Below are 18,509 nucleotides of genomic sequence, written 5' to 3' on the forward strand. Positions count from 1 at the left end.
TTTCTTTATTATATCCTAAATAAACTGAAAACATGGTTATTATTATCTAATTAATCAATAAGTTAGAAGTGGTATCAATAATTGGCCTATTATAGAAATTGGCAAATACTGCTGATTGGTCAGACCAACCAGCAACCTTACGAATGACATCGACACTTAGGCCTGCACGTGAAGCGGCAGAGGTAGAAGCGTGCCTTGTACTGTGGGCACCAAATATGGAAGTATCAATGCCACTCTCTTGAAGAGTTAGTTTTATCCAACGCCCTAACGTCTGAGATGAGACGGCTTTATATGGTTTCCTACTAGTTAAAATTAAATGGTCCACATCATTAGGTCTTACAAAAGAAGTTGATGCTACATAAAACTTAAGTGTGGCAGCTGGGCAAATACTAGGTCTAGAATTAAAAAACGGTAGATTCAATACCGGTTGGCGACGACCAATACCTGAAGTTTTAATTAAATCTGATATAGCTATAACTATGCGGTCATTGTAATAAGTAATGTTTGAAATTTTTATCAATGACAATGTTTGCGTTCTTTGCCCAGTTGCCAAAGCTAACAGCATCACTAGTTTTTTGCTTAACATTTCTAAATTAATCGAATCGTTTGAGAGATTGGCCAAATGATTAAGTACAATGTTAGTATCCCACGTAACAATATAACGGGGGAAAACGGGTTTCAATTTGAAAATACCCTTGAAAAAACGTTTTATCTTTTCATTATGACCAATATTATTACTAGAAATTAAGGAAATAGCAGATCTATGATTATTTAAGGTTCCGTAGGATGACCCTGATTGGAAACATTCTGTCAAAAAAATTAGCAGGGAACTGAGATTAACTTCATAAAAATCACAATGGTTCTGATTACAATATTCCCACCATTTTCTTAGACTGGAATTATACTGCGATATAGTATTCCGAGACAAGGAAGAGATCATAACATCTACAGCTGCTTTTGGTACTCCCTGCTTGGAAAATCCTTCCCGGATAACACGCTCGCTACCAAGAAAAGTTGACCATGTAGCGGGTGAACTGAACTGAAAGTAGAGATAAGGAGATATTTATTAGGTCTAAAAGTTACAGGTTTCGTTACAGATAATGATTTAAAAAGGGGGTACCAAGGCTGTGATGGCCATTGTGGTACAACCACTATGCCTGTAGCTCTATCATGTATAATTTTGTTTAGTACCTTTAATATTATAGCGAAAGGAGGAAATGCATAGAAGAAATAAGTAGACCAGTCCAAAGTAAAAGCGTCAATATTATAAGCATCGGGATCTCTTTTCCACGATATGTACTTAGGGCATTTAGTATTAACACGAGATGCAAAAAGGTCTATATCTGGTTTACCAAATGTATATACTATTTCTGAAAATGCATACGACGCTAATTCCCATTCAGTATCAATATTTAGGTTCCTCGATTCTCTATCGGCTTCAGTATTTAATGTAGATTTAATATATGAAGCAAAAATGAATATTCTCCTTTCCTCGCACCATTTCCATATTATATTTGCAATATGATTTAAATGCGGGTATTGAACTCCGCCCATCCTATTAATGTACGAGATCGCTGTTGTATTGTCGACACGCAAAATAATATCACAATCTTTTTTTGTGTTAGCGAATGATTTCAGTCCGAGATAAACGGCTAGTAATTCTAAATAATTTATGTGGTTAGTACGCTCAATGCGAGACCACAAACCACCAGCCTTCTCATTGTGACAGGCGGCACCCCATCCTGTCAATGAAGCGTCAGTAAATAGTTCCATTTCATATTTATGTTGTCTAATACGATTACTAGCTATTAGAATATGATTTTTCCACCATATCAAATCATCGTGCAATTTATTTGGAATAGCCATAAAAGCATTGTAATTATCTGCATTACGCTGAAGTGCCATATATTTAGCTCTTTCTAGTGACTTCGTATGTAGCCATCCATAGGAAATGGCAGGGCATGCAGCAGTAAGGGAACCGAGAACTCGCGCAAATTCTCGAATGCGTATAGATTTAGTAGTAAGTAACATCTCTAAATTTTTGAGTATACTATTTCTTTTTCGATCGGGTAATTGCAAAGTCATCGACTTGGAATCGAGAACAAATCCTAGGAAAGTACACGAAGTACTTGTTTTCAAACTACTCTTTTTATAATTTATTACAAAACCTAAGCTTGTAAGGCATTCTTTAGTATTACTTATATTATTCAAACAAATCGCTTCCGAGTCTCCTAGTAAAAGTATATCATCCAAATAGCGTACTGATTTAAAACCACGAGCTCTTAAGTGAGTCATAACGGGCTGTAAAATTTTTGTAAATATGTAAGGCGCAGAACATAATCCAAACGGGAGTGCAGTGAATTCGTATAGACCTTCAAAATAAAATCGTAAATATTTTTTATGGCTAGCATGGATTGGGACTAAAAAATAAGCATCCTGCAAATCAATATTGGCCATAAAAGACCCTTCAGTTATTAGTTTTGTCGCCGTCCTAATATCTTCCATCTTAAAATGTTCGACACGAACATATTTATTTAATTTTTTAAGGTTCAATATAAACCTCATGCTACCGTCACTCTTTGGCACTAAAAATATGTCAGATAAATATTGTCCCTTAACAGGATTGCATTTTTGTATGGCCCCTAATTTTATCAAATGTTGAATTTGTTTTTAAGTGCAATTCGTTCATTAGAACAAAAAATACGTTTTGGATATTCACTTGGACTCTGTTCTGGTATAGTAATAAATGGAATTGAATATCCTTGAATAGAATTTAAAATAAAGTTATCGCTTGTAATTGAACGCCAAGCGTGTAAAAAAATATTTCAAGCGACCTGCATATACCTGAGATTCTGTATTTAATTCCGCGACCGATCGGCTGCTGGTCGCGGCTTGTAGACTGGTTGGCGCCGCGCTGGCGGCGGCGGCGGTGGTTGCGGACGGCGACTGTGTGGCGCCGGTGCGGCGACTACACGTCGCCGATTCGCATATGAAGTTTTGTGCCCACCGGCTCGTTGTTGCGAGTTGGTTTGACTGGCGCACTGACGTGGTCGAGCCGATGGGCCCCTGAAGTTTAAACCAGAGCTGGAAAAAGAGGCTGTAGCTTGAATTAATTGACTAGTCTTCTTAATTCCTCGAGATTCCTTCACTACTTCAGATAAACTCTCTATAATAAAGTATCGGCCAAATATATAATGGAATGATATGACCGATCTATCTGCGTATATATAAGTTTTCCCGTATCGCTCAATATGCGAATAATCGGATATAACATATATATATCATGGCCTTTCATAGGGCTGATAGTGCACGTCCGAGCTGATCTTGTTTACAAATCAAACGTTTATCGCGGAGACGGCAAGGCTCAGGAAGCATAGCATGGACCTCTGGGTTTAGAGTGGGTGCCTTTAAGAACGGTAAATTTTTAGGAAACAGATATTTCTTTATAAGTTCTTCTCTATTTTCCTTTCTTAAGCCCTCTATTAAAATTTTTTGGAACCTTGTTGCTATATCTTTATATATTTCATCACCATATTCAGTAATTTCCGATTCATTTTCTCCTAAGGCTTGTAATAATTCCGAGTCAATGCATTCTGCGACTTCCTCATTATTCTCAGTTACAGTTAAGGGTACTTCCTTAGGAGGAAGGTCTTGGTACGAGTCAAGATCCGAGAAAATTTCTTGCTGTTCGCTTGAAATATTACCCACATTAAACAATTCAGTTTCTCCAGGTACCGGATGTTCTGGAAACGAATGTTACGTATTAATCCTCAAATTCACTAGGATTTCTTTTAATTTAAATAACAAACACTTCTCCTTTACTAACAATGATATTAAGTAATATTCATTGTAATAATTTATTTATAATAAACTCAATAACGAATTTTTAGTCAAGGAAAAAATAAAATAAAACAATATGTGGGTAAGTTCGATCGTGCAAAATATGCCAACGATCATAATTGATCCCGAAGAATACAACGGGATTAAAAAAATTATATCTCGAAGAATTCAACGAGAAATAAATTTGTGATAATAATCACCTTCGATATGTACATCATCTTCATCGCTGGAGTAAACAATACGCTTAGTATTACGACACTGTGTTTTAAGAAGCTTCGCTTCATATTTCTTCATTTTTCTTGACCAACGTTCCTCTTTCGATTCTTCGCGTTTGCGTTTAGGCATTTTTTTTTTTTTTTAATTATTTTTTTTTTTTTTTTTTTTTTTAGTTTATATATTTATAAGCTTGTGCAGTCGGCGCGAGCGCACGGACAAGAATGAGGCTGGGTCGGAATGTGTCGGCATAGGAGAGTGACAGCAATGTCATTATTATGTTTTTATTCCTACCCTCTGAATGCTTGTGCGAAGGGTTGCAGCGTAGCGAGGCTACTACATGGTCAAAGATAAATCTCGGAAACGAAGTCAAGATAATTACAAATTTACAATAATTAGATTACGGATCTTGTATATTTTTCAGGGATGACCTACAAAATTGTGTTGCAAATTTCCATATCAAAGAGAATAATATAGCTTTGGAAACATTTTCATCGACATACTAAAGGCCCTTATAGAATAATAAATGAGCTGATACACCCAAATAAATTAATTGGTTTGTAACACGAAATAAATTGAGAGATAAGTTATTTATTTACATCATAATAAAATACTTAAATTCATATTTACCAGAGGTAAACTTTGTACAAAAGTCGTTTGCTTGGGCACCTCTGTCCTATTCGTGTTTCTACCGTGAAACAGTTGTGTTTGCATGACTGTGTTTCGTTTTGAAGGGTGGCATATGGCAGTGAATTTACAGGATACAGAGAAATAACACCTCAGTCCTCAGAAATGGCAACGCACGGGCGAAACAGTTTACTCTGTTATGTCCATGGTGCTATTCATGTCTATAGGTGACGGTTACCACTTTCCATCAGGTGGGCCGTCAGCTTTTTTGCCATTCTAAGTTACATACAACATAAAATACAAATAAATCATTTACTGCTAGAGTAATAAGTGACTATAAAATTAATATTAAAAATTAAAAGTAGAGTGTTTTAATGAAGATAAGTTACCTCGATGAACTTTCTGTAGGCGAATCCTCAAGGAACTGTAAGACGCTGGTTAAAATTTTCTACAAGCATATTTTAAAATTTTTACGTGCAAAGTGCACACTGAGAATTTACAATCAATCACTATTCCACAAATTTAACATTGTTTATATAACTTCCAACAGACACAAAAAAGAAAGTTCACAAGTTGGTTATATTTATTTTATATTTGTTACCTCACAACACCATCAGTTCTGAACCGATTTGGAAATTTTTTTTTTATCTAAAAAGAAATACTTGCAGATTAGTTGCATAGAAATTTTATCAAAATCGGTTTGGTAGTTTAGTTTTTAAATCAAAATAATTAATTATGTCATAATTGCATTAGATTTTTTTTAATACAACTAAATTTAATTTTTATTTAGTGGTTTCAGCATGAGTTCGCTTATATATATATATATATATATATATATATATATATATATATATATATATATATATATATATATATATATATATATATATATATATATATATAACACGAACTTCTTTAGGTAGCGTATAGAAATATATTACTAATATGCAATACAGCGTGAAAGCAAACTATCAAATAGTAATATGTAATTAATCTAAACAACAAGTGACAAATAAAAAAAAGATGAAAAATTAGATGGAGTAACGACCTGAAATGCATCGCAGAGAGCAATGAATGCAGGTGGCTTAGGACCGTTCTTTATGGCAGTCTATAGGGGAAGCTTATGTCCAGCAGTGGACGGATAATGACTGTAATGACGATGAAAGAAAATACGAAAGATGCTTGAAAATGCACATGATATACTTTCAAGTACTTTCAATATTTTTTTTCAAAGTTAATACAATTTATAATCATTAATATCCATTTAGGAAAATCTATTAAAATCAAATGTTTTTCACCAACAAAACTTAGTATAAATTGAACAAAAATATTGTTCCTTCCATACAAGACGTCTGTATGTTTAATTCTATGTCGTTTCCCGACCCATATTTTGGTTACATGTTCAATTCCATTGACAGAATACTTAAAAGGATATTATTAATTTATATTTTACCTTATAAGGGTATTCATTAATAAAATAGCAGTTTCAAACAGAGAATTGTTAACCGACCTGACAAGTTACCTTAGAAACTGCATCAATCACAATACAATTTGTAAATGGGGAACAATGAAATTGCTTTCGTCAAGTAATCCAAAGTGTAATTAATTATGCCCTCACATCTAATTCCTGCTGGACCCTTGTCATAATCAGTCCTCTGGTCCATTAAAATGTTTAGCTACTTAATAATGATCGCTTTCATCTAACACTATCTAAGTTTTGAACTGTCCATTACTCACAGACCTTCGGCACTTAAAAACTAAAACCTTCAATAAATCTATTTTTAGTATTAGAATGTGCTCTTTTTTTTATTTTAAATTAAGAATATTTTTGATGCAACTTAGAATGGAAAACAAGCTGACGACCCACTGACGGAAAATGGTAACCGTCGCCTATAGACATGAACAACACCATGGACATAACAGAGTATACTGTTTCGCCCATTTAGGTGTTATTCCTCTGTACTCTGTCAATTTACTGCCATATCCCACCCTTCCAACAAAACTACTTCACGGTAGAAACACGAGTGGGACAGAGGTGCCCAAGCAAACGACTTTTGTACAAAGTCTCCCTCTAATAATATACATATATACTTCAAAAGAAAAAGATTATTATCTTTTTGAAGCTAAATAATTATAATACAAATTCAAATTTAAATCATCTTTATCCAAATAGACTTGTTTACAAGTACTTTTAATTCATCATTTCTTTAATCGACTAAATACTTACATCATGGTGTATCTCAATACATACGCTATAAGTAAAACAGGTTTTTTAAGCAATAATCGAGAAATATTGTATATTGTAAAAGTTAAATTTAAAAATAAAAACTATTCCTATTTGAACAAATAATAAAAATAGTTTTCCATTAAAATTTATCCACTTTACGTAAAAATCCATTTGATCTGGGGCATTTTAATCGTATCTGTAACGTTGAAAAATGGCACGCTCTGTTTTTATGTACTTACTAACAAATAAATACATAAAAAAAGCATGACATTTTTTTCTGCCAAAAATTAATTATTATTATAAAAAAGAACATGTGTACCTGCCAGAAATCACCTTTAGCTGACTAAATATTATTTACCCAAGACTGTGTTTATATAGTAAACAAACAAATTATTTAAATAAATCCTATAATCATAGTCATCAATCTCGTCTCGTAAACTAAAACTAAGTTAATATAGACTGCAATAGAAAGCTGTAGAGCACTTCGAGCCAGCAAGAACTGTCTTAACAAATGAGGGATGCAGTCATAAAACCCTCTGAGAAAACAAAGAGATGGCGGGGCAGAGTGTCATTTACACGTCGTGACAAAAAAACGGGTAACGCACAAGAAATATGAAATTGTTGCTAAGTCAGCATTAAATTTTCGCAAAACATAAAACGAAAAAGATCGCTTTAATGTTAAACTGTAAAATGCTTAGAACAAGGTGCAACGTTAACATGTTCTATATAATTATATCATCATTTTCTTTTCATCGTTCAGGCTTTTTTTGCGTTATGAATCAATTATTTGCTTAAATATTCATTGTAATAAATAAGCTACTTTATGTAAAAGATAATAAAAAACATTTTTGTAATTAGAGAAATAGACATTTTCCGAGCAACGGGATTATATATTAAATAAGAGAAAATCATGTCGCCTAGCTACTCACTAAGACGGTTTTGTATTTAAAATAAAAAATAAGTTCTATTCAGCGTTATACAGTTCTAAATATACGCAACAATTTCTATAATAATTTTATATGCATAAGTTTCTGACGTCGATTAATGTTTCAAACTGTAATCTGTTCAGAAAATGCTGAAGCGGCGAAAGCGCTCTCTTAATATGATCATTAATTATATCTCGCGTACATTCTGTATTTCAATCAGATACGCCACTGATAAATATTAAATAAGTTTTGCTTAAAACGTACAACTACACATACACAATTTAAAATAGATACATTTACTACTAAACCTAAACTTTATAATTCAGACTATATTATTGAATTTCTTTCGATTACGAAAAGAAAGAACTTTAAAAGTGGACTGTCCGAAGAATTTATAATTTACACAAAATTAATTAAACATATAAACATAAAAATGAGACAGGTAGTAATTGCAGGTAGATTTTTTGAGACACGGGGCAAACGTGCGTGCGGCTCACCTGATGGTAAAGACTACCGCCCATCACCCGCAATAGCAGAGGCATTGCAGGTGTGTTGCCGGTCTTTTAAAAAGGAATATACTCTTTTTAAAGTTATGATGTCGTATCGGATTGGAAATACTACTGCTGAAAGTTGATTCCAAAGAATGGTTGTTTGTGAAAGAAAATGCCTTAAAAAACGTACGGTGGACGACCGCCACTCATCCAGATGGTTGGGATGGGATCCCTATGACCTTAAGAGCTGACTGCCAAACTTACCGCGATTATTGCCATCAGAAATCTATTCCACCATAAAATATATTGTTGAAATATATAATAAATACATTTTATTTACTTAAATATCGACAAATTATGCATAAACTTCTCATTTAAGAGAGCGGTAAACTTTTGGTTGTTATACCACGACAGATTAAAAAACCGAATATCGGAAAATTATAATATTTTAGTATTTTCAATCAGGGGAGAACAATTATTTTATAATGAGATATGTTAACTGCAATTATTATAATTAAAATTGTCAACCAATTTACTACTTTTTTCAATAATAGCAATACAAGTTTAAACTATTATAGAGAGGAAACAACATGATGTTTGGAGTATCACAGTATAAAGTGATAATTGTATAAACATAACCTTATCTATTTCAGTATTGTCACAGCCCAATAATACTCCACTGGCCTACCCAAGATGATCAAACTATCTCATTTAAAAATTTCCCTATCTTACGCTAATATATTGGTGCTTTGTTCTCCTGTCTCTTACGTCATTCTCTTCTAAATTATACAATCATATCCTAAAGAATTCGTTCATATTATTTCTTTAATGACGCATCCTGAATTATCATATAATGTTTCGAGATTACTGACTTCTCCATGCACAATAATACAATCATGACTTCGACTTTCCAAAGATTTGAACTGTAATTTAATTATCGAATTCCTAAATCACAAACAAGCAATCCGCCGAGTAAGCCGCTACTGCGAAAAAATATTAATGGGCATAGTGTATAACTCATTTTGTTCTGCAGTGTAATAGAAAAGCGCTGAAGTAAGCGCTCCACCATAGATACGGGAGTAGAATTAATTACATCGCGCATATTAGCTCGCCCGTCCAATTAAACTTAGAACTATATAATATAAGCTGCTTATCCTTTTAATGTACCATGGACCAACTTGATTTTTATCCTAAAAATACGAGTAGGTACTATAGTTTTTGTACATTTTGAAGATACAAATATTTAAGCTAATATCAGGACTTAGTGACGAGAACTTTAGTGAAATCTGTTTTAAAAAAAAAAAAATAAATAAACTGCTAACATCGCAAATGGTAAATGTAGCCCGGACGAATTGATTATTTTCTAATTATTATAAACACGTCTGTGAATGATATTTTAAATCAGGTCGTGAGTGTTATAATAAAAATATTTCAAATTAAAAAACAGTGGAACTAAGCATTTTAAATAATATCCATCAATAATTTACTTAAATACAATTATTAATTATAAATGTATTTCGTAACCGATATAGCCCGAAGGATAAGCAAGCTGAAGTGGCTATGGGCTGGTGACATAGCTTGAAGAACCGATAACCGATGGGGGAAAAAGGTTCTTGAGTGGCGACCCCGTGTGGCAAACGCAGTGTAGACTTAAACGACCCCCCATGAAATGCATTGCAGGGAGTCAATAGATGCAGGTGACTCAGGACCATTCTTTATGGCAGTCTATGGGGGAGGCTTATGTCTATCAGTGGACGAATAATGGCTAAAATGATGATGATGAATGTACTTCCCCAAACGATAAACACAGTTTATTTATAAATTGGACACAAATTACAATTATATTATGTGAGGTTTATATTAAGTGATCTATTCAAATCGTTATATGAATTTTAATTAATTCGGTATATGAATTTTAAATTGTAAATATTAATTTCTTTTATTGTATTGATACAAAACGATTGCATAGATTCATTCTCCAGTTTCATCAGTGCAATGATGACTCTTAATAACGTAGTCATTACTTATTACTCTATACACGCAGTCTGATGTCATACAAAAATCCATAAATTAAAGGTAGTATCTGCGCAAAAATCACATACACTTAAATTTCTCACAAAATTGTTCCTAGCCAAGTCACGTACGTAGTCTATGACTGCTCAGTCGAAAGTATCTAGTTGGATGCACTGTCATACTGATACATATTTTACACAAAAACTGTTACTTATCTTCCACGGCCATATTTTATACAATATCTCGGCTGTAAATCATAGAGCGGAGATGAAATTGAAAGAGAAATTTTACTGAGTTTACTACCTAATGACTTGTATTTTGGCGACCATTTTCTTACTAGTTATAACTTTATATATGAATAAATGAATGAATGAATAAATGAATGAAAAATTAATAAATAAAGGAATGAATTAATTAATTAATTAATGATTAATAGATGAATTTATTGCTAAAAATGTGGTACAATAAGGTAATATTAATATGGTAATATTACAATGGTTTCACGCATTTTTATTATTACTGACGTGCAACAGTCATTACAAAAGTTATGATAAAATAATTCTTTAATTTGTAATCATGTAAATGCTTATGTCAATTATATATTATTAACTTCATATATATTACCAACCATGTGGTCCCGACATAGAATGAGCCACACCTTCCTGCCTCGTGGATGTCATAAGAGGCGACTAAGAGAACTTAATAGTCGAGGATGGGCAGCAGCGTCTCTATTAAAATCAAAGCCTAACTACTGTTGCCAATCTGCCTACCAAGCATGGCAACTTTTTTTTATACAACTTAGAATGGCAAACAAGCTGTCGGCCTACCTGATGGAAAGTGGTAACCGTCGCCTATAGACATGAGCAGTACCATGGACATAACAGAGTATACTGTTTCGCTCATGATACCCCCCATGCGTTGCCATTCCTGAGGACTCAGATGTTATTCCTCTGTACCAAGTAAATTCACGCCATATCCCACCCTTCAAATCGAAACACAGCCATGCTTACACAACGGCTTCACAGTTGAAACACAAATGGGACAGAGGTACCCAAGCAATCGACTTTTGTACAAAGTCTCCCTCTGGTGACAAAACCCCTCTTAATGATGATGATGATGATGATGATGGTGATCCGATATTTCAACCGGTAAAAGCACTGATCCCTGCGTAGCGTACAGGGTTCAAATCGTGAGGGTTCAAATCCCATCCGCTTAAAAATTTTTCAATCACTCACAAATTATTGGAATATAATAATCATACGTACATAAATACATATCTGTCACGCCTATCTCCCATTATGGTAAGCTGCAACAATGTAGCGCCAAACTCTTCGTTTCAAACGGATCTTTTTCACTTCCTCTACATTCATTAATTTTAACACTTTATTTATATTTCTGTATCATGAGTCTAATCATAAATGATGCCAATATTTTGAATTAAATAATCATCGGTGCATTTTGTCGCCGATTGAAGTCTTATATAGTACTTGTGTATCTTACTAATACAATTAAATCTAACTACATAGATGATAGACATCATCTATGTAGTTATGTATACAGACGTACATGGAAAATATTTTAGAATATTTGTTCTAAAACATTTTCCATAAATATGACGAGTTTTAAAAAGAAGATAGATGCCAAAAAAATTTTTTTTTAATTTGTCTGTCAATCTCCATGTTTATTCCGACAACACGCAAAAGCTACTGCACCAAACTGAATGCGGTTTCCAACATTATATTCCTGAAGATCTTATACCTCAAAAAATTGCTGTTTTATCTCGATCTAGATAGTTGTTTATATCACTGAATTTACCACTTAACATTTACACAAATACGTACTTAGACGTATAAGGTACGTTAAACTTAGTTATATCTTACTGTTAGACATTCCGAATAGCAAATATCCACTCGCATTCTTGTATTTTTATTTCACAGACTCTTCCCTGACTAGTGACTTAATAATGTAGGTATGCGAGACATTCCTACACTCGGCACACTACGTATACTGTTGGAAATGAAACAAACTATTTTACTTGGCCGCAATTTTGCTTGCCAATAACTTTTTCTCCATATACGCGTAAACGAGACATACATAGTTTGATATAAGTAATTTTCCTTTCATACATATGCACATACATATCTGTCACGCCTATCTCCCATTGGAAGTTTTCTTTTTTTTTTTTGTTGGATGAAAATGGATTGGTAACCCCGCCTGCGCCAACGGGATACGCTGGCGGAGCACCAGTGAAGGGTGATCGAAGAGAATGAAAACAGGACAGTTAGCCTATCATGATGAATTCATCATGAAGAATTAATCATGACAGTTTCCAGGGGGAACCGCGTGGAGGTCGACCTGGTTAAGTATATTGCTAGCAATGGGATTTTTAGTCTCCATTATTACCAATGGGGGGGGGGCCATTGGAAGTTGGCCATTCAGTCTTTTCTCTTTATATAAAAAAATATATTTTTCTTTATTATTCATGTCATAGTTTCAAGTAGTAATTCCAAAAAATAATTTAAAGTACTAAATATTCCTAAATGTTGCTTTGTACCAAAATAGTACGACTATTTTATTTCTTACTTATACTTTTTTCAGTTTAAAAAAATTAATTTGTTGTTGTTGTAGATCTTTCTTATAAGTTCATAGTTTACTTATTCATTTTTAACTATAAATTTTTAAGTCAATTGGTACACATGTATGCTTGTAACTAGTGATAAGCTGTCAGTTTATCTGATATAAGGTTTGCTGTAAGAAATCTCTTTTAGAGATAAGCTCATCCTTAGGCACTATTATATATATTTTTTTTCTATTATTATGCTTTTTTGTGTACAATAAAGAATATTTTACATTTGGCACTTGAATAAAAATTAATATATAATGACTGACTTATCCCATACAGGGATCTCCTATAATCAATTAAAGGCAGAGAGAAAAAGAACTATTTGCAATGACACACCCTAGTATTTTTCAATTAAAATCAATAATCAAATGCTCTATTCATTATAAAAACTAGCTTTTACCCGCGACTTCGTTCGCATGACCGAGATAAAGGACAACAAGCCCTCCTCCATCTTATATAACATGTATACACTAAATTTCATAGTGACTGGTTAATCCATTAAGGCGCTACAGTGTAATAATCAAACTCATTTTTCTAATTATAATATTAAAGTTCAATGGTTAAAATAGGTTTATGCTTTATGAATACGGGAGTCAATGTATAGTAAACTTGATTATGACTGTACTTAAGTACTTTATTATGAAAGTAATAATTATATTAAATATATGAAACATAATCCTTACTTTAATCAAGTATCAAGTATTTTTTATGAAACTTAGAATAGCAAACAAGCTGACGGCCGGCTGATGGAAACTTACCAGAGGGAGACTTTGTACAAAAGTCGATTGCTTGGGTACCTCTGTCTCATTCGTGTTTCAACCGTGAAGCAGTTGTGTTTGCATGGCTGTGTTTCGGTTTGAAGGGTGGGATATGGCGTGAATTTACAGGGTACAGAGGAATAATACCTGAGTCCTCAGGAATGGCAACGCATGGGGGGTATCATGGGCGAAACAGTATACTCTGTTATGTCCAACATAGTTACCACTTTCCATAGGTGGGCCGTCAGCTTGTTTGTATCCGTTCGTTGTTTATAGATATGAGCAGTACCGTAGACAACATAGTATAGTGTATCCGTTCAGGATACCTCCCATGCGTTGCCATTCCTGAGGCCTAAAGTATTATGTCCCTGTTCCCTGTAATTTCACTGGATAGCCCACCCTTCAAATCGAAATCATTCATCCACAGTCATGCAGACACGACACAAGTGCTTCACGGTAAAAACACGAATGGAACAAAGGTACCCAAGCAAACTGATATATATATCTATATAATACAAATATATAATGTGTATATAAATGTCAAGAAAGCAAAGAAAATAAACTTCTCTAATCACTGCCTATCTAAAATGAAAAAGGCGCGATTCTTTTGTAGGTAACTAAAATAAAAAAAAAAATGTACCTTCCACAATTTTTGTTATTAAACCAATAACTATCAACCCTCTAGTAGGTATGTGAATGACCTGCCTTTCTGTCTTGCTCTAACATACATGCTGTCACATTTTTTGTCTTTTACATTACCAATCTATATATTTTTAATCTAAGATCCCGCCCATATGTCGGTTATTTATGTTCCTTTAGTCGCCTCTTACGATACCCACGGATAGAGCGAATAGCCTAATCTATGTTAAAGTCCACATGGCACTTTGAAAAACATACTAAATTATGTACACTAAAACTTTATTCAGATATATATTTTTCGAGGATTCAGAGACGTTGCTCGACGACAGATGAGCGTATTCGCGCACACACGAAGATAGAGAGAGAGACACACATACACCAATCTTAAGAAATAAAAATCTCATGTCACTCTTTCTCTTATCTCGCTTTTTATGTATATCTATGTCTGTTGTGATTTGTGTGCTGTAAGTAACGCAAATAAATTATATATCTACATAGAATCTAGATCTATCTACTCGTTTACGCCGATCTACATAACCGCTAAAGTAAGTTTAAAAAAATTTCTAAATGTGTATTGTTTGCTCCAACTCGAAATTTTAATGCAAAGAAAAATGGGCAGGAAGTATAAGTGCATGTTTAAAATATATAAATTTTTTATTATATTTTTAGTAAGAATATCTATATATTGGTCCAACAACATATATATTAAATATTAGTTACTTAATATTTTTTTTATGCAATTTAGAATGGCAAACAAGCTGACGGCCCACCTGATGGAAAGTGGTAACCGTTGCCTATAGACATGAGCAGTACCAGGGACATAACAGACTATACTGTTTCGCCCATGATGCCCCCCATGCGTTGCCATTCCTGTGAACTCAGGTGTAAGACGAGGGATGGACAGAAGCGTTCCTCTTAAAACATCTCCAAAGCCTAACTACGGTTACCAATACGGTTGCCAGCCAAGTAAAGCAACTGTTTGCAAAACCCCCCAAGTCGTCCTTGACTTATATTCAGCAGTGGACAGTAAAAAGCTGATATGAAGATGATGACATTAAAGTTACATTCAAGTTGCTATTTCTGTCTAAAGGAAAAGTTTTTTAGTTATACGTATTAAGGTATAACTAAAAACTTTCTCTTTGTGTCACTTTATACAGCCTCAAAGAAAACATGTAAGCTTTCCTCTTTATTATATAACAACATCAAACATCCCAATTCCATGTATTTCCTTCACAACAAATGTATCAATATTATTAGAATTGTAAGAATAAATACATGCTTAAAATACATTTTATCTGAGGTCGATATCGTAGAAGGTACTTAGCTAAATTTGACTTCTTAATATATATAAGTCCCTGTCAATCATTAGATCTCTTGTATTCTTACTAATATTTATTGCCTCAAAACATATTTTAATATTCATTTTTTTATATGATTTAATATCTATTATATGTATATTAAATATTACATAAAAATATTTATTTTTTTACCTCTTAACGATTCAATTTAGGCTATATTACAATAATTCTTAATATATGTATTTAAATATTCGTATATTATGACTCATATATGGTATGAACATAAATTAAAATACGATAATATTAAACAACATTGTCTTACTAATATTATAAAATTGTAACTTAACATCTTTTTTTTAAATGTCGGTATATAAAGTTATTTTTTTTTAATCTTTTTTATTTAGAGGCTTTTATCCTATAAGGATATATCAGCCTTATCATACTCTACTTTTAAAAAATACCTCACATACTTAAAACATTAATACATAAATAAATAATACAATAATATCTTAGTAGTCTATTTTGATAAAGGGAATTATTGATACAAAAATATAGTAATTAAAGTTTTTGCCATTCCGGAATGTGGTTCTGCGAGTATATTTGAAAATAAACCAATCTCCTGTGTATTGAGAATATATTTCTGTATCAATACTTCCCTTTGTGTTTTGTATTTCGTACATTCAGATATCATATGGTGAACATCATCCAATGTGTTACAAACATCACAATTGGGATTATTAACTTTTTTCATAAGAAAAGCGTAAGATATTTAAAGAAAAAATTATATAAGAACAATAAAAGCTGCTTAATGGTCGAACGATAGGCAGCAGCGCCCCTCTTAAAAAATCACCTAAACCTACCTGCGGTTGCCAACCCGCCTGCAAAACGTAGTAACTACTGACAAAAATTTCCCCTAATAGAGGAGACTTTTCGCCATTCAGTCCACGCACGTTTTGCAACACATGTTTCATCTCTAAACGAAACATCTTCAAGCAAATTAAAATATTAATTAGATAACTAATAGACATACTAAACAAATTTTTTTTGTAAATATAAATAAAATATATACATATCAATACAAATATAGTCATGAATAGAACTGTTTGTATAATACAAAGTGCATTACAAAATGCAAATCGACTCACGTTTCAATAGTTGCAGTAGAGGCAATTTGTTTGATAACTACTCCACTAGGTGTACTCAACCGTTTACCATCAGGTGGGCCATATGCTTGTTTGCCACCTCAATAATATAAATAAAAAAACACAGTTGTCTAAATTATAAAGGCGATAATAGAAGATTATTCACCATTTTCTCGAAATAATTGCCAAAATTTTGTATGATTTTAATTGAATTACCTTTTAATCAACGGTCTGTTAAAATGATTTTAAAATAAAAAATTGCCTTACATTTATTTTTTAAGGTATTTCTTTGTTACCTAAATCTCTATATTTGTAAAAGGAAACTTAAAATACATTACATATTTTGTCATAAAAATCATCAATTACAAAATTACAATTAGAAGATTTTTTACAATTATAAGACTTCTAAAATATTTTAGGAGACCTCGAGCGATAAGTTTCCTTAGTCACCTCTTACGATATCCACGGTAACGGAAAGAATAATCCATTTCATGCCGGGGCTACACGGTATATATTATTGATTTAATCTAAACCTGCCTGGTTTTGTATTCTATAATCTCTTTTTTCATTCTACGGTTGGCAAATAAAAAGCAAATAAATAGCTTCTAACAGGTATGCGTCACTTTGAACAAATAAACGTTCGTATATTCTATGCAACCAGTTTATGAAAATTTTCCGTTATAAAATAGCTAAGTATTTTATGACTTCGATCGATCGCGGTATCTTGAAAAAAGCATGTTACAATGAGAACACTATGAATAATTCTTTATTTTATTATGTTTTTAGTCTTAGTTGGTTGGTTCTAGATGGTTGCATCGATTTATTTTCTAGAATCGTCAATATAAGTATAGTGCCGACTCTTACGTAACGTAGTGACTACTTTGTCTATGACTTTTGTTCCTTTACTTAAAACTCCACCTTAAAAGCTTATAAATTACACGTTAAAATATGTATGTAACATTATTTGTAACAATAATATCAATAAATTACACAATAAATAACTGTGTTAAATTATGCGCAAGTAAAACGTGTGTGGCCGAAGTAATCTTCATTTCCACAGCGCTTAAGCTGGTTTCAAGCGGATTAAGGAACGCCCTCTTGGCTTTTGTTGTAGATACAACTAACTATATCATCTACTGGAATTTATATTGGGTTAGAAGTAATATATGGTGTAATAGTGGTTCTCTATCTTTTTTTATTATATAACGTTGGCTATATATAACGCAAGGTTGTTAATTATTTACAAATTTACGTGCATCAAAAATACATGTAAATATCGACTGCGCAAAGGAAAGAGGAAGTAATGTAATTCATCTACCCGCAATATATACATATATATTTATGAAAATAGTAATTTTAATTAAAACTTATAAACAATATACTTCAATGTATAATTATATGAACTTACTATGTTTGTACTTTTCGACAATTATTTCGATGTCATTCGAAGTCTTCTTTAAAGAGCGTACATCACTTTGCTTCACAACGTCTTACCTCGCATATATTACATAATACATAATGCATAACATATTATACTACCGAACATGAAAAAAATCATTTTCTTTATATATAAATTTTGTTGTACCAATATAACTATGCCCAGATCTTCATCCGCGAAACCAAGATATAAAGTATTTATTATTATTGCGAGACGGACTCTTTCAGGCAGAAAAACTTGTGACACTGTGACCTTTCCACGATCTTGTGAGCTC

General features: G+C 32.8%; 2 protein-coding genes across 2 annotated transcripts in view; both read right to left on the bottom strand.

Moving 5' to 3' along the window:
* Window positions 1-18,509, bottom strand: part of LOC113515231 (uncharacterized) — a 436,442-nt gene that overhangs the window by 337,114 nt on the left and 80,819 nt on the right. The gene's annotated exons all lie outside the window — the stretch shown is intronic.
* LOC128199980 (uncharacterized) lies at window positions 47-4,185 on the bottom strand. Its single transcript, XM_052895884.1, has 4 exons — window positions 4,041-4,185; window positions 3,385-3,743; window positions 2,845-3,084; window positions 47-1,039 (listed from the first exon to the last, which is right to left on the bottom strand). The coding sequence occupies exons 1-4, from the start codon at window positions 4,183-4,185 to the stop codon at window positions 47-49; spliced, it is 1,737 nt and encodes a 578-aa protein (XP_052751844.1).

The sequence above is a fragment of the Galleria mellonella genome, unplaced genomic scaffold (genome assembly GCF_026898425.1).
Source record: "Galleria mellonella isolate WM207_F2 unplaced genomic scaffold, CSIRO_AGI_GalMel_v1 utg312, whole genome shotgun sequence".
Taxonomy (NCBI): domain Eukaryota; kingdom Metazoa; phylum Arthropoda; class Insecta; order Lepidoptera; family Pyralidae; genus Galleria; species Galleria mellonella.

Bases quoted from the DNA above. Each gene is read 5' to 3' on its own strand.
- LOC128199980 (XM_052895884.1), bottom strand. From the start codon at position 4,185: ATGCCTAAACGCAAACGCGAAGAATCGAAAGAGGAACGTTGGTCAAGA. The intron at 3,085-3,384 runs GTCCATGCTATG...CTCTTTTTCCAG, and splicing joins CACCCACTCTAAACCCAGAG to CTCTGGTTTAAACTTCAGGG. The intron at 1,040-2,844 runs GTATATGCAGGT...CTCTACTTTCAG, and splicing joins AATTAAATACAGAATCTCAG to TTCAGTTCACCCGCTACATG.